The sequence below is a fragment of the Chrysemys picta genome, chromosome 10 (genome assembly GCF_011386835.1).
Source record: "Chrysemys picta bellii isolate R12L10 chromosome 10, ASM1138683v2, whole genome shotgun sequence".
NCBI classification, from domain to species: domain Eukaryota; kingdom Metazoa; phylum Chordata; order Testudines; family Emydidae; genus Chrysemys; species Chrysemys picta.
The window spans coordinates 39,877,753-39,897,428 of record NC_088800.1 but is presented as its reverse complement, the minus strand read 5'-3'; the positions used below and the strand labels follow the sequence as shown (position 1 = coordinate 39,897,428).

Sequence of the window (19,676 nt, the reverse complement as noted above, 5' to 3'; positions counted from 1 at the left end):
GGCCAAAAGCTCGTATTCACTTAACACAAAGGCCCACGTTTCCAGAAATGGCTGGTAATGCAGGGTGCTCAGCAGCTGTGGCATCTTTCTCTTTGCACTTGCACCCGCTTGCATATCCCTTGCATGTTTTGGTGGGGTGGAATATGGCAGCCACTATAATGACACCAGCACCAAGTTAAGAGCAGAAAACGAGTAGGAAGAGCATATCCCTGGAAAGCAAGGAGAGAACTTTCAGTGGGCAGAATGGAATTATTCCTCCTGGATTTTAGCCAGTTCCTGTCCTTCCCTGCTTTCGCCTACTTCCCAGGGATTATGTGAGGATCAATCAGTGATTGCAAAGGGCTTTGCAGATGAGAAGTGGGATGTAACTGCTACATGTTGTTATGAGGACCCCCCTCCCCCCGTTTTAATCACACAAATGATCATCTTGGAACATTTCAGTCAAGAGACAGCACCTCTGACATCACCCAGGGACATTGGCTCAGCATGGTCTCCAGGGGAAGAGCACCCCCAGCTGAATTATCGGCAGTACTTCCTCCAGCAGCCTAGCTTATTCTTGGAGGCCTCCCACCCAACAACCACTCAGGCTAGCTCTGAAATCTACCGGCTCACAATTCCAATGACAGACAAGTGGAGAGGTTCAGCTTTATTAGACTCAAACACTGATGAACTAAAAGAGACCGAGGCTTTCTAGGGTGGCAGGAATGGAAGTACAAGCAGGAGAGGGAGTTGGCAGATGCCTCGTGGGAGCAGCTGTGGCTTTGCAGTATCTCCTGGTTCAGGGGGCTGTTGCTCTTTTCCTGTGGCTGTACAGAAATCCAGTGATCTTGCCTGTGGTGGCTATAGCCCAGGGGAGTGCAGTAGGAAGAACCTCTCTGAGTTCTGAGTCAGAGTTCCCATCCCAGCGTAGTGCATCATCTCCTCTGCCATCAACTGCATCCCGACAAGGCAGGGGAGAGTCCCCTACACTGCCCAGGGCAAGAGTGACGCTCAGTTCTGTCCAAGTGTTTCAGGGCTGAGGTGGGGATCGGAGAGAGGAACTTCACAATCGTCCTAACCTAGCAGCATCTCTGAAACATGCCACTCTGCCCTCGCTCACAGGGAGTTAGGGCGCCCCGCCTGCAAATATCAGCTCCAGGGCAGCCTGAATGTCCCCTCCGGTGGCCTGGAGGGCTCGGAGGCTCAGGTCGTCGTCATGTATGCCCATGTCCCGCAGTTGCTGCAGCTGTGGCTGCCACTGGCTCTGTAAAGAGAGGAGAGACAGCTAAGGGGAATCACTCAGTACCTGAGAAACGACAGTTATTCCCTACCCTCCTCCGCAGCCTGCAAAGCCGCAGCTTTTCCCTCCTGCATTTCTACACCTCTGTCATCTTGGGATCTAAGCACCTCCTGCTGGGAGCAACCCCACGGTCCTGCCCCAAACCCTCCACCTCCAGTGCTTCTGCATCATTCCCTACAGCACCTCCTGCTGGGAGCTCCGGCCAGCCACTGAGCCACCTTTGGATACTGAGTGGCCTGCAACGCGGGACTTCAAATGAAAGACTTTCCTGTCCTGCAATAGCTCCTGGAATCAGGGTGGAGAGGTGGGTCACAGAACCCTGAAATGACAAGACTGAGTTACTGACCTGCATGGCGGGCTGCCCAGATGCCTGCAGGGCATGCTGCAGGGCCTGGCTGAAGAGGTCGTTGGTGATGGGAGTTCCTGATTGGACACTGGAGGACATCGGAGAGGTGCCCGATGAGTGACCCTGGAAGACAGGAGACCATGCTAGTGGGATCCACACACAGCTGTAATGTTAACTGGCCCACACAGCAATCTTCAGGGCAATGCCTCCTCCACAAGGGTCTCCTCAACCCCAAACATTCTCCCTCCCGGAGTCTGTACAGAGGAGACTCCTGCCATAATGGGCTAGCCCAGTGTCAGGTCTCAGGGCCGTTAGCTGGGACTGGCTCTCAGCAGTCAGTATCTCGCTGCAGTTTGTGATCTGAGAGAGGGGTTCCCTGATGCTGTGCTGTTACCCTACCTGGGTGCCAGGGGTAGGAGTGTGAGAGCTGCTCTCAGGCGTGCTGGCCAGGGCCAACGCAGTTGCCAGTTCACTCTGTGTGATTGGCCGGGGTCCGGCAGCCCCAGTGTAGCCGAGTGATGCTGGGCGGGACCCAGAAGTGCTGCTGGAAGGCGTGGACCTTGTGCTCTGCCGGGACGAGAGAAAACCCATGAGTTAGCCTCTATGTCACAAAGATACTCAAGGTGCGCTCAGGATTCCAAGGAAGTCACCATCAGAGCCACCTTTAGAACTAACATTGCACAGCTCGGCCTGCCAACTCCCCTGCCTTTCAATGTTAACCTTCAGAGTCACCAGCTAAGAACCCCCAATATTAATCATAGCTGTTATAGAGACACTGGAAGCCCTGAAAAGATGCAGCAATGGACGATCATACTGCAGCGGTGTCAGTAACTTCAAACAAACAATGTGACAGAGACCCAGAGTTCAGAGGTGGCTGGGGCCACCGCCAGTCTGGGCCATCTATTGATCATGGCTCAGTGCTGGCAAACTGAAGGGAGACAAAGAGAAAACACTGGGTTGGGGGTCAGGGGAGTTGGCTTTGATCCGACACTTGCAGTTACTGGATGTATTATACGGAGGGAATGATTGACTAGCCATTATCAGTGGTTCTGTAAACGGACCATGGGTTGGGACATCACCTCAGCTTAATGATCCCTGTCAAGCAGGATGTCCCTCCCCACCCATTGCTGAATAATCAAACAATCATCCCCACCAAGACCTTGTTCCTCTGCAAAGAAACCTGCAGTGCTGCCCTGAAGAAGAAGTACATGCATCACCCACTCTTCACATCCAGGCAAAGGTGCTGCACACCTCCTATGGTATTTGGTGCTGGCATTCAGGGAAGCACCATTCCCTGAGCTGGACCTATTTATTTCTTACTACGTGAGCCTAACTAAGTACTGTTGTGGGGAGACAGCAGGGGAGGGGCCCGGGGCGAGCCTCCCCGGCTGGGAGCTCAAGGGCCAGGCAGGACGGTCCCGCGGGCCGTACTTTGCCCACCTCTGCCCTAAATAATACAGATGGGGAAACTGAGGCATTGGGAGAAGAAGCGACTTGCTCAAGGTCACACAGGAGGCTGTGGCAGAGCCAAGGGCTGAACCTGGGTCTCTCAAACCCTAATCCAGTGCTTTGACTGCAAGACCACCCTGCCCAGGGTGCAGCTCCAGATTCTCTGATTTTACTGTGCCTCTAAATGCAACCATCCCCCAAACCCAGACCCCTCGCCTGCCCCACTAACATTACCTGATGAAAATCATCTTCGTCATCAGAGAGACCTTCAAACAAAAAGCCACCTGCCCCAGAGAAGAGAACACATTCAAGTGGAGAAAATCTCTCAAACCACAGACAACACAAAATCTCAGCTCCCACTTACCCTCCCAGCAGAGACTGTTAGATCTCCCATGCCTTCAGAGAGGTCAAACCAGCTGATAGACAACACTCAGCCTCCCAGGGAAAGACACTTCATGGACTGCGTTTTATAAGGGTTGCTCACTCACCATTAAAATGCAGTCACCTCTGGGGTGGAATGCAGTGACATTAATGTGCACTACATGGGGAAGTGAAAAATACTTTCTAGTGAAAGTACAGAGGAAATTTAGGGAGGCAGCATAGTTACCCAAATTAGAATACAGCCAGGACAATGGAGCTAACACCTCTTCTCACGCAAACCAACTATGGGATCTTTAATATTCACAAGTGTTTTATGTCTTATTGGAAAAGGCACAGCCTTCAGCAGCACAGGGCCAGGACCGCTATGTGGGACACTGGTTTAGTTCTGATTCAGAGGAAAGAGTGCCACCTATGAATCACCAGCATCCTAGGTTTTCCTTGGAGGATTCCCACCCAAGTGGTGAAGAGGGTCAGATCCTAAGTGGGATGGAGAAGACCTACAGCAGCTGAAGGGTTCATAGTTGCAGGCCTAACACACCCAGCAACTTTTTTATTGCACTCTAATTGGAGGATTCAGTGAGTTCTACTTAACGCTGCATATGTCAGAGGAGAAGGAAAATCCCTCTCTCTCTGCCCTAAAGATTACGTCCCAGAACAGATGCACATTACTAACTCAATAAACTAGGCCTCCTGCTCCACCTGCCCCTGGAAGGCTCAGGGTCAGTTACTGCCTGGATTAGTCTGTAGATCCTGCAGTTCATCTACCCCATGTGCACACACAGCTGGATGCTTCACACAGGCAAACTGACCAGGCATGTCCCTGTAGGAGCTGGAAGGCATGCTGCGTGAGGAGGTCTCCGGAGTTGGGAGGGGCGTGCTGCCCGCCACTGAGTGCAGAACCAGGATGATGGCGTTCACCAGAGCAGGGTGAGCTGGGATTAGTCTGGGCAGAGACAAAACAAGAAACCTGGCGGTGGCACCAGAGGAAGGGAAGGGAGGCCACCACAGCACCCAGAGCAGCAATTTCAGGCTTCCCAGTGGGCTATCCTTCACCATCATCTCCGATCCTGGCTCTGGCAGCCAGATGATGTAACCCCTCCAGCCTACCTGGTCTAGTAATAATTCTGCCACCAGCCCAGGAGTCATGCTCCAAATTTTTTTTTTATTATTTGTTTTGTTTGTTTAAGTGGATTTGGTGCTAGTGAAAGATGGCAGGTTTGACATCCCCAAAGGCTGGAGTCCTCTCTTCATCCACTGAACATGTACTGCATGGGCCACAGTAGTGCCAGCTCCTCTGGCTGATGTATCTCATGATACAGAAGGATGATCTCTAGGTGAAGGAAGCTCCCTCCCCTTGACCCACTGATTCCTACACACTCTGCTGAGTTGGCCAACAAGAGGGACCAGTTAGATCCCATTTTGGCAATGAGTTTCTGATTAGGATTGCCAACCCTCCCAGACTGGGCAGGAGTCTACTGGAATCAGCATCAATCTCCTAGTGACTATTGAAAGCAATCCGGGAGATTTTAATAGGCCGCTAAAAGTCCAATTGGCGGTGCAGCAGGGCTAAGGCAGTCTTCCTACTTGCCCTGGCTTCGTGTGGGTCCCGGAAGCGGGCGGCATGTCTGGCTCCTAGGTGCAGCGGCGGGCAGTGGGTCTCTGCATGCTGTCCCCACCCCAAGCTCCAACTCCGCAGCTCCCACGGGCTGGGAATCACAGCCAATGGGAGCTGCGGGAGTGGTGCATGCAGGCAGGGGCAGCGCAGGAGCCACCTGGCTGCCCCTGAGCCTAGGAGCAGAAGGGACATGCCAGTCGCTTCCGGGAGGCACCCGAGGTAAGCGCCATCCAGCCAGAACCAGCATCCCTCACCTACCCCAGCCCTCTCCCAACCCCCTACCAAGCCCATAGCTCCCTCCTGCACTCCAAACCCCTCGGCCCCAGCCCAGAGCCCCCTCCTGCACCCCAAACTCCTCATTCCCAGCCCCACCTCAGAGCCTGTACGCCCCCCCGCCAGAGCCCTCACAGCCTGTACCCCCCAGCCAGAACCCTCAGAGCCTGTACCCCTCCCGCACCCCAACCCGCTGCCCCAGCCTAGAGAAAGTGAGTGAGGGCGGGGGAAAGCGAGTGATGGAGAGAGGGGGGATGGAGTGAGCAGGAGCAGGGCCTTGGAGAAAGGGCAAGGAAGGGGCATGGTCTCGAGGAAGGGGCGGGGGAAGGGTGTTTGGTTTTGTGCGATTAGAAAGTTGGCAACCCTATTTCGGATGCAGGCTGCCCACTGGGACCAAAAACGAGATTCCCCACCTCAGCTCGCACAGGGCTCTGAGCAACAATCAGATTGTAGCAATTTTCAGCCACAACCAACCAAGCCTGGATTTGAACTCAGAAAGCAGAGGTAAAAGATCCTGCACTGAAGTACAAATCTCTTGAACCATCCCACCCCCTAAAGTGCAGCATGGGAAGCTCAGTGACAAACACCCCAGCTCAGTCTTTTCTCAGACTACTATTACTAAGAGAGAGGGGTTGGAAGCAGGAAGAAGGGATGGGAAAGCCTTCGACCCTGCCTATGCCAATGGAATGGCATCTCCACACCGGAAGTTGAGAACTGGAGTAACCCTCTCCTCCCACTTAAAGAAAAATAGACTGTGCAATTGTACAAACAGGCATTGCGTAGCTACGTGATGGCTTGGACACAGGATGGCCATTCAAAACTTACGTGTCCAGCATGTTTGGGTCAGCGAAGACTGAGAAAAGATCTTTGTCCTGCAAGACACCTGTAAGAGACCAGGAAATGTATTGAATCAGGGACAGGAAACAAAAGGAGCATCTGTCAAATGTGACCCAAAACACAAGCAAAAGTCACTCAGTTCCTGGAACAGCTTTACTCCTGGGGCAGTGGAGCAATGTGTACTCCAGATGGTATCTCTCCACTATTATTCTCTTGTAAGGCTTCCACCTCTTCCCTACAAGGCTCTGCATCGTGACCATCAGCTCCCAAGCACAAGGACCATGTTTTGAGTCAACAATGGTTGCTGCTGAGCATCATACAATACTTCCGCTCTTCAGAGCTATCTGTTCTTGTGGGCTCAGAGCCATAAGAAGCAATAACCCAAAATCCTACTGGAATCTGCACATGGCCATGCAGAGATGCTGTTAGCTCACTGGGCCAGGCAAGCCTGGATTAGATTTAATTAATCCTTTGTGGCACTTGGAAGGGGCAGGTGCAAAGTAGATGCATTCATTATGCACCTCCCTCCCTCCGGCTTCCTTATGGGCCAGTCCAACAACAGATAGCACAATAGTAAAATCTGACTCCTGGACAGATTCAGACCTCTCTGTCTCAAAGGTGGAGAGTCTCTGCAGACACTGCCTTTTCCTGCTCTTCCTGGAGCCTGACGCTCCCTCCCCCAACGTGAGGAATTAATAGGTTCCATGGACCATGTCTATTTACTATGTCCTTTACACTGTCTGGCCACATCTGAACTCACCCAGAGCAACAGGGTCGCTGCTGAGACCAGGGGTAGCTACAATGATCTGATCCAGTGATTCCTTGTTCCCCAGCATCTTGAAGACCTACCAAAGAAATCAAAACAGATCACCAATGCCACATAATGAAGCCAGTCTAAAACTGGGGTAGCCCAATTCAACTGCTGTTGGGGCTCTCCATCCCTCTCCTTTGTTCAGTCACACATGGTGGATGACGCACACTTAGGGGTGAAGAATAAGCCACACTCACTGCGTCTCTGTATGCAGGACTGCTATGCAGGGCGGTGTGCAGGACCCGGAACTCTCGCACTGCAGCCACTTTATCCACAGGCTCTGGCAGAGACATTCAGAAAGGGATGGGAAGAAGAATCAAGAGCTTTTATTGGTCAGTTTCATTCTGCCTGCCCTTTACGTCATCCGTTTCCTCATAGCCAAGAAAGCCAAACCCAGTCTGATGGAACAGTGTATGTGCGGGGGAAGAATCTAAAGACCTTTGCTCTAGCACTCCCAACTCTGCAATCCCAGTGCCACTGCTTTAATTTACCTGCTCTGATGCTGACCACAGAACACTTCAAAGGCAGAATAAAGATGGATCAAAATGAGTGGGGAATCTGATTTTGGTCCTCAACAGAACCAGTGTAATTGACTGGAACTCAGCTAGGAGGTTTTTTCTCCATGTATCATGGGGCTCTTTCCACAGTTCCCATGTCAGCGTGAAACAGACAGAGAGCTCCCCTTCCTTTGAGATTGGAGGTTTCAGAGAAAACACCAGATCAATCCCAAGGAATTCACCACCTTCCAGTATACCTCTGTCCCTGAAAATGACAGGCAAGCAGGCGTATGTGTCCCCATCTCAACCACAAGAGATAAGCACCACACATACACACGTTTAAGAGTTCCAGAGGGTCATCCCAGGCATCCTCTCTCTCACCTGGTTTCTGATCCGGCTCGGGCCACGACTTCCGCAGGACATGAACAGTTGAGCCTGACTGAATGCCATAAAAATCAAGTGTTTGGTCATCCTTCAGCTTGCGGCCACAGTAGATCAGATCTGAAAGAGAGAAAGCACAGCTCTGTAACACAGGGTGTTCCTGTAGGAAGCCCTATTGCTTGGCCTTTATGGGATAAGTACATTTCCAGGCATGCTATCAGCCTGCCACATGATGTACCAATTGAAGTGGCAACTCCTAAATATTCAGCCGCATAAACACTTGCACATTTAAATTCAAGGGGACCTTGAAGCTTAGGATACAAGCCTGGCTGTGCATCCTCTCACAGAACTACACGGTTTAAAAGAATTACCCCAACCCCACAGAGTTCTACTGCTGTCAGACACAAAGTATATGTCATAGCAGAGATAGGTGTCTACTAGCCTGCCTTGTTAGAAGGACTTGTTAAAAGCAAATCTGGAAAATAGGGATGGCTAATGTCTCCATAATAACTAACATTATACACAGCAACACTGGAAGCAAAGAAACTATACCGAACTGAAACTGCTGTATGTAATTACTCAGTTGAAATCTGGCATGATCCCAGGCCTGACTAGGCCCAACCTTGCAGTAAAAGCAGCAACTCACCAATGAGTTCTGGGTCTGGGACTGACTCCTGCAGCTTTCCAGTGATAAGCTGCTTCAGGTAGGAGATGCTGCACCCACCCAAAGGACACTCTCCCAGCTCAGTCTCTGGTAGCCGCAGGATGGATTTGGGGGCCAACGGCTGATCTGCCAGCTTCACTGCAATATGCCACTCTGACAAAGACATTGTAACTGTGTCACCGAGAGGAACTGAGCCTCAGAAACCCAGTTCTGAACTCCAGGAGAGGCTGTGAATGGAACGAAACAAACCAACATGAGACGGAATGGATCTACACTAGGCTATACCCTGTCCCCAGCTCTGGGTGGGGATATCTACATTAAGTCCCTGCCCTAGTCCCCAACACTGAGGGGGTGGGGGGGACTATGTCCTGGTCCCAAACCCTGATAGAGCAGGGAGGGGCTCCCCTACCAGGCCTTACCACAGAGCCCAGCTCGGCGAGTGGACAGGTTCTAGGCAGTACCGGGTTTACATTGGGACCAGTGGTGCCATGGGGCCGGGCCCACAATCAGAAGGGGCCCTGGCCAGCCCCACAATCAGAAGGGGCCCTGGCCAGCCCAATGCCCCGGCTGGCTGAGCTGGCCAGGAAAGCTGACCCCACCCCGCCTCTTCCCCAAAACCCCTACCCCTGCTCCGCCTCTTTCCCATGGCCCCCGCTCCCCACCTATTCCCACCCCTGCTCTGCCCCAGCCCTGCTCCCACTCCACCCCTTCCCCCACAAGCCCCCTCCCCTGAGCTACACATCCCAGGAGACTTGTGTAGGGGTCGGGCCCACCCTACAATCACCGGGCGGCAGGAAGTGGAGTGACCTGGCCCCAACCTGCTCCACTCTGCCGGTGAGTGCTGGGGGTCCAGCCCGGGGAGGAGATGGAGCAGTGGGGAATGGGCATGGGATGGGGAAGAGAAGGGGGGGCTGGGGGAAACAGGCAGTGGGGGATGGAAGGGGGTGGGTTGAGAAGGAGGGGATGGGGGAAGCGGGGGCAGGGAGGAAGAAAGGGGGTGGGATGGGGAGAAGAAGGAGGGGATGGGGGAAGGGGCATGGGATGAGGAAGAGAAGGGGGCAGGAGAAGCAGGGGTGGGGGTAAGTGTGGACTGGGAGAAAGAGGCAGTGGGGATGAAGGGGGTGGGGTAGGGAGGAGATGGAGTGGTGGGGAAGGGGCATGGGATGGGGAGAAGAGAGGGGGATGGGGGAAGCGGGGACAGGAGGAAAGGGGCAGTGAGGAGATGGAGCGGTGGGGAAGGGTTATGGGATGGGGGAGAGCAGGGGCAGGGGGAGATGGGGCAGTGGGGAAGGCGCATGGGATGGGGAGAGAAGGGGATGGGGGGAAGCGGGGGATGGGGGGAACAGGCTGTGGGGATGAAGGGGGTGGGATGGGATGGGAAGGGGCATGGGATGGGGAAGAGAAGGGGATGAGGGAAGCAGGGACAGGGGGGAAGCTGGAGCCCCCACACCCTGACAAGCCCCACCTCCCCTGCATCTGTACCACCCCGTTGAGCCCCCAAGACACCCTCCCCACTGAGCCCCAACCACCTGCACCTAGACCCCCACCCAAACGAACCCCACCTCCCCTGCACCTAGACCCCCCCCCCGCTGAGCCCCAAACACCTTCACCTGGATCCCCAGCAGAGTCCCATTTCCCCTGCACCTGGAACTCCCCAATGAGCTTCTGTGCATCCAGATCTCCCACTGAGCCACCCGCACCCAGACTGCCCCACAGAGAACTCTCTTACCCCCACCTGGATCCCCCCACACTAAGTCCCCCTGCACTTGGATCCTGCTGCCGGGCTGAGCCTGCTCACCCACACCTGATGCGCCTGGCACAGGGGGGCAGGGTCCCAGGGTATTTCTGGGGCAGGCCGGGCCCTTGCACTGTATCAGGGTCGGGTGCAGCCTCGCTGCCGAGTCCTTGTCCCGGGGTGGGGTTGGGGGAGGCTGCAAGGTAATCTCCCACCTCCATGCAACCAGTGGCCAGTGCTCCCCACTGCCATGTTGCAGCCTCCCCATTTATTTATTGACAAATAAAAACTTGCAGAATTTTAAAATATTGTTCACAGAATTTTTAATGTTTTTGGTGCAGAATCCCCTCAGGACTATCGGGTGCTGTGCAGCTGTGATGGTGGGAATGTGAGGAGGGTGGTGGGACGTGCGGAGGTCCATGGGCTGGGGGCGCTGGGCGAGCGGTGTGGTGTTCAGGGTGTTGTGTAGTTGTGGTGGAAGGCCCGTGGGGCAGGTCTCTGGGAGGGGTGGGGGCTGGGCATAGAGGTCTGTGGTGGTGGTCTCTGGGTGAGGGGGCGCTGGGCATAAGGGTGGGGCACTGGGTAGAGGGGTGCTGTGGTGCAGGCCTGCCCTCAAGGGGAACGGGCATGCTGGTAGCACAGGGCTGGGCAGTCCAGTTTGCGTCTGGCAGCTGCAGGTTTGTAAACAGTGCCCTCCTGCTGAGCGCTATGCCTCATTGCCCCCAGCCCGCCCTTCACTCTGGAGACTGACCATCCTGCCCCCCTGCACCTTGCCCCATGGGGGCCCACAAATAGGTTTGGCACCGGGCCCACAAAAAGTTAATCCGGCCCTGGTTGTAGGCCCCCAGCCCGGGTTAGGGGTGGGGTCTATGTTAAGCCTTGCCCTGATGTCCAGATCCGAGTGCCGGGGTCGCTATCAGACCCCAAACCCAGCCCACAATCCTAGCGGGAGACGGAGCCACACCAGGCCGAACCCTAGTGCCCAGCCCACTGGAGAGGGGGCCCTAGGGTAGGCCACAGCCCCGGTGGGGATGGATCGATACCGATCCAACCCTGCCCCGAGGCGGGAGTCGAGGCTAGGCCAGCCCCCGCAGGGGCCACGGCGAACAGCTCCACAACCCCCATCTGATGTTGTTTACACTCACCTGAGCACCATCACCGGAAACAGGAAGTGCCGGCGGCTTCACATGCCGCATGCTGGGAATTGTGGTTTACGAGGCGAGACCAGACCGGGCTTAGCTCCCCGAGCGCCTACAGCTCCCAGCATGCTGTTCGGCCTCCCTGCCTCAAGGCCTGCTGGGAACAAGACTGGTTCGGCCAGCGACGTTCTGATAGGTAGATGGGAATGTGGTAAGGGGCGGATTATCATCGCGGCAACCAATGGGCGTGCGGGGCCGGAGGCGGGTTTCCATTTCCGGTGGGGATAAAGCGGCGCGCGTGGTGGGTGCGGAAGGAGACAGAGGCTGCAGCAGTTTCCGGACGTGACTGAGCTGCTTTAGGTACCGGATGGTGGGGGAGGGGAGGGTCTCTGTGCCCCGAGGACAGGGCGGGGCTGGCGGGAAGAGGTGTGATGGCCGCTCTGGGCTGGGGTCTCGCTCGCTCTGGTCTCCAGTCGGAGCCGCTGAGTCCGCGGGCGGGGCGGGCCTAGCCTATGGGGGGGGAGCTTCCTAGGCTGAGCCCTGCCGCACCCACATCCCGATCCAGACAACAACAGCGTCCCCCTCCCGTAGGGCGCATGGGGAAGGTAGCCAATAGCATTTCCTTGAAAACTTCCATGCACCTAACGGGCTCTGTGCTCCTCCCTCCCTCTCAGATTAACTCAAAATGGCCGATGAAGAAATTGCCGCCCTCGTTGTTGACAATGGCTCCGGGATGTGCAAAGCTGGCTTTGCTGGGGATGATGCTCCTCGAGCCGTGTTCCCCTCCATCGTGGGACGCCCCAGGCACCAGGGTGTCATGGTGGGCATGGGGCAGAAAGACAGCTATGTGGGCGATGAGGCCCAGAGCAAGAGAGGTATCCTCACCCTGAAGTATCCCATTGAGCATGGTATTGTCACCAACTGGGATGACATGGAGAAGATCTGGCACCATACCTTCTACAATGAGCTGCGGGTTGCCCCCGAGGAGCACCCTGTCCTGCTCACTGAAGCCCCCCTGAATCCCAAGGCCAACCGAGAGAAGATGACGCAGATCATGTTTGAGACCTTCAACACTCCAGCTATGTATGTGGCCATCCAGGCTGTGCTGTCCCTGTATGCCTCTGGGCGTACCACCGGTATTGTCATGGACTCTGGGGATGGGGTCACCCACACAGTGCCAATCTACGAGGGCTACGCCCTGCCCCATGCCATCCTGCGTCTGGACTTGGCTGGCCGTGACCTGACTGACTACCTCATGAAGATCCTGACCGAGAGAGGCTACAGCTTCACCACCACGGCCGAAAGGGAAATTGTGCGCGACATCAAGGAGAAGCTCTGCTACGTCGCCTTGGACTTCGAGCAGGAGATGGCCACGGCTGCTTCATCTTCCTCCCTGGAGAAGAGCTATGAGCTGCCTGATGGCCAGGTGATCACTATCGGGAATGAAAGGTTCCGGTGCCCAGAGGCCATCTTACAGCCCTCCTTCCTGGGGATGGAGTCCTGTGGCATTCACGAGACCACTTTCAACTCCATCATGAAGTGTGATGTAGATATCCGAAAGGACCTCTATGCTAACACAGTGCTGTCTGGGGGAAGCACCATGTATCCTGGCATCGCTGACCGAATGCAGAAGGAGATCACGGCCCTGGCACCCAGCACGATGAAAATCAAGATCATTGCCCCACCGGAGCGTAAATATTCTGTCTGGATTGGTGGCTCCATCCTGGCTTCTCTCTCCACCTTCCAGCAAATGTGGATCAGCAAGCAGGAATACGATGAGTCTGGCCCATCCATTGTCCATCGTAAATGCTTCTAAAGAGGGTCCCAGCAGGTGTGCTCAGCCTCTGCTGATGGGGTTACACACAGTATAATTGTCAGGGCAAATGTATTTACCAAATTGAGTAGTTACTTGTAAACTTTGCCCTTGAAAAGCTTTTCATGTTGGACCAATATTTGATTTACTCACCTCCCCTTATGTTTAACTTGACTATTCCTTTGATGTACTGTGTAGTAACTATACCCTGTGCATCATAAGCTCTGTTACAGGTTGCACATGTGACCAAGGTTACAGTTAACTGTATTATTCGAGAGAGAGAGCGCTACCTGTTAGGCTTTAGTTTTCCTGTGGCTGACTAGTGACTCTTAACTCCCCCCCCCCCCCCCCCTTAGCTATAAATTCCCTGGGGCTGGAGACTAGACTAAGGGTGGTTGACTTTACAATGTAACTTTGATGTAATGGCATCTCAGAAGTAGATTTGTAACTAACCCTAAAGGTGATAATTGTATTGTCACTGACAGCTCCTTGTGTAAGACAAACTAATAAACTTCTGTGGCTTAAAATTTAAAATGTGTTGTACAATTGCTTCAGGGTAACTGGATTGATCAGCATGGAAAAGCTGATTATTCTTTCAAGTGTATTAATAGAAATGCCTGTTCCTTAGTAGTTTACATAATTAAATTGCAAGACTATGCTGCAGCCTACCAAATTAATCTCATCACCCCTAGCATGGTGATGAGTGCCCAGAAAATGCCATGGGGACTTCTAAAACCTGCCTAACATGTCTTGCTTCTATTTTGGTGTACAGAGATTAGCTTGGTGTTCACTAGGTAAGAAATTTTGATCTGCATTTACAGCTGGGTCATGAAGAGCCCTCTACTCTATTAGAAAAGCATGGTTACCTGTTGCTGGGTACCACTAACTTTGTTCAGTGAGGGGAAAATGGTGTGTAAAACATCTGTTAAAGATGGGCAAGAGAAATGGACCAGGGGGTGGGGAGGGATACACTGTATGATGTATGAAGGCCTGAATGTTAAGTGGATTTTCTGCTGTAGAAGAAGACAGAATTTCTGCCCCTGAGAATTGACTGGAGAAATAGTGGAAATTCACCTAATGTGTGAAATTGGGGTGGGTTTTTAGGCTGCTTAAACTGCTTTTAATACTGTAAGAATTTTTTTTTTTTTTTTTTAGTTTTTTGGAAATTTACTTTTTGGCTTAAAGGTCCATCCTGCTGCTTCAACTAAGATACAAGAACCCACAATAACATCCACTCAGGTATTCAACATGTCCTGCCTGGAAGACAGGACATATCATTCCTGATGTTTAAAAATATCTTTTGGACTGCCTTTGGACCATGAGTACTCAAAGCATAGGTTCAACTCTAGTAAAAACTGTCATACACTTCTAAGATCAGTCAGACCAAACCAAACACTATAACTATCTTAAACAGAACTGCCCTGTCCTGCCTTCAATACTGTCTCCAAAAGAATAAACACACTCCACCCTAGTCTTGTAGGAGGAACAGTTTTTTGTATTCAGCTGGACAGCCTTTTTGCAGAAGTGGCCCTTAATTCAGATTTTTGGCAGGCTTCTGTTTCAGTTCACTTTGAAAACACAAGTGTGAAGCTAAACTGACTTCAGGATGAACTCAAGATGAAGTGGTGGTATCCTTTAAATAGGATACCTTCTTGATCTGGTCCTAATGGTTGGTGGTAAAACTTGCCTACCTCTCTTCCTTTCCAAACAAAATCACTCCAAAGGGTAAAACTACCACGTGTTTTGATCTCATAAAATAGTCATTTTATATGCTGTTGTATATCCTTGATTTTTGCTTTTTCTGTATGTGCCCTGGTTTGAATCACATTCCTTGAGGCTGCCAGCAGCTATTTACCTCATCCACATATTTCATTGCCTACATGCATTTCCATCCAGAATGTCTAGCTAGCATAAGCAAAGGCCAAGTAGCCTGGGAAGAATCGCACACAGTACTGAACACCTGAGAGTGCTGGACTGGTGGTTCCTGGTTTATCAGACTTTATACTAAAGTCCAAGATGTACAAAACTTAGAAATATTTCTATGTCCCTATCACTTTCAGATACCAATATGGTAAAGTTACTTTGCTGTGGCAACAAAGGGCTTACCTGTGATCTAGGGCAGATTATATATTTACCCACCATTGTGGTGTACAGTATAAAAGACATGGGTGAGTAGTGTGCTGATCTCTATCCAGCCAAAATCCAGGTTGCAGCCCATGTACCCTCTGCACACAGCTGGTATCTTGTATAATGAGGAACCCTGGGGGCTTATGACAAAATAATTTGGGAATAATATGAACTGAGAAGTGTGGGGCTTTGACATTGTGAGTGTGCAAGACAATGGGGCCCAGCCCCTACAGAGGCAATAAAGGCACAAAATATAGGAGGTGCAGGCTCTGAGGCAACACTGTTAATGCTATCTGAATTCAGACATCTGGCAGTGTGCTTATTTTCTCTCACCTGTCCTTACGCCCATAGCTACTGCCATCGTGTGGCTTGTGCTCCTGTTACTTCCCCTCCTAATATGACTACCCCCATACCTCCCTCCTGATTCCCCATAACCTGGTCTTTAGCCAGTCCTGCCCCATTGCTAAACTCCTGCTCCACACTAACATGCCTTGCATTCTGCTACAAGGAGTGAGGACTGCAGCCTCTCTAGCTTTTTCTATCCTCATGAAAGAGGAAATACTCCTTTCAGTCTCTCAAGGTGAACAGCTCTCTTTTTGGGGGGGAGGAGAGGAGGGGTTTGCTCCTTTTGCTGATGGATCCTACTCTGTTCCCAAGTATAGCACAGGAATAGTTTCTAGGCACTTGCTATGGGGAGAACACTCTTAAATGCCATATACTTGACAGGTAACCAAGAGGCTGCTTACAATTGTTCCAAGAAAATGATTGGGAGCATTAAACTATAAATCAAGTGGTGAGGTGGGGACTTGGCACCTGAGCCTATTGCAGTCCATGTGGGTTTCTGTATTGACTACAGCAGGCTTTGGATCAGGCCCTGAATGCAGCATCTTTTGAGGAATTACAGAGACTTGCTTTGCTGCAGGTTTATAAAAGATGGTAGCCAGTAAGTCATCTTCCTACCCTTCTGCTAATAAAATGTTCAGATAGAAACCGCATGAGGCCAACGTGCTTGCCAAGCTGTACAAAGTCATAGCTTACCTGCCAACCCAGGCCCTGATCCCAGAATTGAATCCACTAGCTTGGAGCCTTGCACCCTACATCCACGAGTCAAGGGGCCTTTGTGGGGGTGTTTTGGGATCCCTTGCAGGATCAGGTCCAAATGTCAGACTACAAACACAAGAGCTTGCGGTGCTGCAGTCCAGAAGGATACCTTTAGGAACCATCCATACAGTCGCTTGGGGAGCTTGATCAGCCTTGAAGCATAGACGGGCCCACGCTGTGTTTCAACCATCTTTTCAAATCATGTTGCCATCTAGGGAAGGTGGGTTAATCTCACCTACATTATAAGATTGAACCATGTTTTACCTCTGGTGGCTGATGGCCAGGTGGTAACTGAGCCCCCAAGGAGGTGAGAATGATAGTATAGATAAGCCCTTATTAACACTGCATAAGGCATAAATCTGCTCCTAGCCTCCCATCACTAGTGGGAAACCAGGGATCTGGCTACAGTGTGAAACTGACCATGTTAATAACATCCCTTGGGCCAGCTGGCAGCAAAGACCCAGGTCCACAAAGGTATTTAGGATCCTAACTCCCACTGAAATCAATGGAAGTTAGAAGTGTAAATACCACTGAGGATGTGGACCAAACTTATAAGGAGGGTAGTTTTTGTTTTAAAAACAGCCGTGCGTGTCATGAAGAGGTACAGACCCACTGAGAGTGAGAAATGGGGAAGGCAGAGCCCTTTGTCTTCCTTATAATGCTGGTGCTAGATGAGGGTATTTGGGGGAGGAAACTCCTGGGGGCCTGAATTTAAGAGGCACTCACCTCTCATGGAGCAGGGATTGTGGATGGCTATCTGCAGAGAGTAGGTGCTGGGGGGGGGGGTGTTCCTGTCATAGGCTGGAGCTGATGCAAGCTCCAGCTGCAGTGTGAGGATGGTACCTGCCATGGAGCAAGGGAGAGGCTAGTGAAGGTACCTGCCATGGGACAGGTGTAAGCAGGGGAATGGTCCCGCCATTGTGGGGAACTTTCCTGGCTTCTGCACTACCCCGGTGAAGTGGGCTAGCGAAAGAATCCGAGTCCTCGCTCCGACTTCCTTTACCCAGAGGCCTCCCTGCCCTTGAGGACTCCCCTTCCACTCTCATGTCTGGCAGAGTCCTCATAAACCCCGACAAGGCTGGGCCCAGGATTCCTGGGGGTCTTGACCCCCAACCCTGCTGTGGTCACCCAGGACAGGGGCTAGGGTGTCCCCACTCCGGCGTACTCTCTTTGCACTGGGCACCTCCCTGACCCACTGATCATTTCATACAATTTAAAGCAAATACAAGTTGTTTAATTAACAATTAATTTAAAAAAAGAATAAGGAAAAATGGGAAAAGTTAAAGGAGAAAATGTCATCCCGCTCTGTGGCAGAGAACATCACAGTGTCTCTGGAAGGTCAGGGCAGTCCACAGTCTGTTCCTTGTAGGTCCCAGGCTCCTTCTCAGGCCCTGGCTGTGCTGCAGAGACGCTGCGGGTTGGACACTAGCTCCGGCGGTGGCCACACGCTCTCAGGCTCTAGGTGGCAGGACCCTTCTTCCCAGCGTTGCCCCCGCTCTGACAGGGTTACGATCTCCCTCCAAGTCTGGCCTGCAGGGCCTCTTGGCTGAGGCGTCTCCCTGTGCTGGGCCCACTGCCCAGGGTCCCCCTCACTCTCCCCAGCTGCTCACCGCACCCAGCTCCGGACTGCTCCAGCCCCAGCCCCAGCTCCACTCTGCCTCAGCACAGCTGCTGCTCTGCCTCCAGCTCCCTGGGCTGCTTCTCCGGCCCCTCTGGCTCTGGTTGCTACAGCTCTGCCCCCAGGACAGGTCTGCTCTGCAGGCTGCTTCTGTGACTCTGCTCCCAGCTCTGACCTGCCTTCTGGCTGCTTGTCTGGCCCCTCTGGCTCTGGTTGCTGCAGCTCTGCTCCCAGGGCAGGTCTGCTCCTTCTGGGCTGTGCTCTGGCTTTGGGGCTGCAGCTCTGCTTCCAGCAACTTAGCTCGGGCCCCTGCTCTCTCCTTAGCTTGGCCCCACTCTGTCTGACTCAGGCCATTCCAGCTCACACGGAGGACGGGACCCCCCTGGCCTCCTGACTCTCTGATTAGCCTGCCTGCCCTGTCAATCAGGCTGATCTGGAGCATTGGCCTCTCCCCATTGTTCCTGGGGACTGTCAGTCTTAGGCTCCTGATTTGCCACCCACCCTTCCCCTTTTTGTGCTGGGAGCTAGCCAACCAAAACACCCCCACTGAGTGTTAATAAGGGGGCAACAGTCCCCTTACACAGGGATGCAGTGGAGGACAGGATCAGGCAGAGGAGGAGGCCAGGTTAGAATGGCTGCAGAGCTCTGCTTCCAGCACTGTGAATGAGAACGGAACGGAATCTTTCCCAACCTCATTTGTTTCCTCATGTTTTGCTGACATCCAGCACAGGCCAGGAAACAGGGCAGCTTTGTCTCTGTGCCAATGGCTTTGCTTCATTCGGCTTCTAGCCCAATGGTGCACACAGCCCCTGCCAGCCTGGGAGACTGGGGTTGGGTTCTGACCCATCTCCCGCAAGGCATCACAATGTAAGGAATCTGCTGAGTGGTCATAGTCCGAGGGTGGCAGGTACTGAGGAGTGGGTCAGGCAGGCAGGCAGGGCATCTTGGGGACCAGGAAGGACAGTGACCTTTGGAGATAGCTGGGTCATGACATCAGGGGTAATGTCCATCAGCCTGTGATCTGTCCTACGACAGCAGGGCTGCGTGTCTCAGCAGGGGAAACATTAGAGGCATCCAGGACCCAAAACACTTCTGCTGGCCAGATGCCATTTTGGGCCTGTGATCATGGAGGTACTGGCACCCATGGAATAGGGGATGGACGGGGTGTCCCATTGAGAAGGACATGTGGGTGTCTCCAAGGAGGAAGTCACATGGGGACAGGTAGTATCTGGCAGGAGGGTCATGCTCAGCTGGGTGGTGAGTCTCTAGAAGTCTCTGTGATGTCTAGAAGTCTCCAGTACGGGAAGTAAGACCCCAGCAGGTAGCATCAGAGGGGCGCATGGGGTTCCTCAGCATGGGAATGAGGGAAAGGGGAATGTTGTGTCAAATTAGAATCACAGAAATATCAGTCTGGAAGGGAGCTCAAGAAATCATCAAGTCTGTCCCCCGGTGCTGAGGCAGGACCAAGTAAACCTAGACCAGCCCGGACAGGTGTTTGTCCAACCTGTTTTTAAAAACCTCCAGCAATGAGAATTCCACAACCTCCCTTGGAAGTCTGTTCTAGAACTTAAATACTCTTATAGTCAGAAAGTTTTTCCTAATATCTAACC

General features: G+C 52.8%; 2 protein-coding genes across 2 annotated transcripts; one reads left to right on the top strand and one right to left on the bottom strand.

Annotated features, from left to right (window-relative positions):
- Window positions 1-631: 631 nt before the first annotated feature.
- On the bottom strand, window positions 632-11,550 carry UBL7 (ubiquitin like 7). Its single transcript, XM_008174427.4, has 11 exons — window positions 11,414-11,550; window positions 8,516-8,760; window positions 7,870-7,989; window positions 7,189-7,271; window positions 6,941-7,025; window positions 6,169-6,226; window positions 4,265-4,398; window positions 3,309-3,358; window positions 2,025-2,192; window positions 1,626-1,748; window positions 632-1,243 (listed from the first exon to the last, which is right to left on the bottom strand). The coding sequence occupies exons 2-11, from the start codon at window positions 8,697-8,699 to the stop codon at window positions 1,106-1,108; spliced, it is 1,143 nt and encodes a 380-aa protein (XP_008172649.1). The 5' UTR covers window positions 8,700-8,760; window positions 11,414-11,550; the 3' UTR covers window positions 632-1,105.
- Window positions 11,514-13,754, top strand: LOC101940460 (actin, cytoplasmic type 5-like). The gene is made up of 2 exons (XM_008174428.4): window positions 11,514-11,767; window positions 12,082-13,754. Exon 2 carries the CDS (start codon window positions 12,093-12,095, stop codon window positions 13,221-13,223), a length of 1,131 nt encoding a protein of 376 aa, XP_008172650.2. The 5' UTR covers window positions 11,514-11,767; window positions 12,082-12,092; the 3' UTR covers window positions 13,224-13,754.
- Window positions 13,755-19,676: the final 5,922 nt, after the last annotated feature.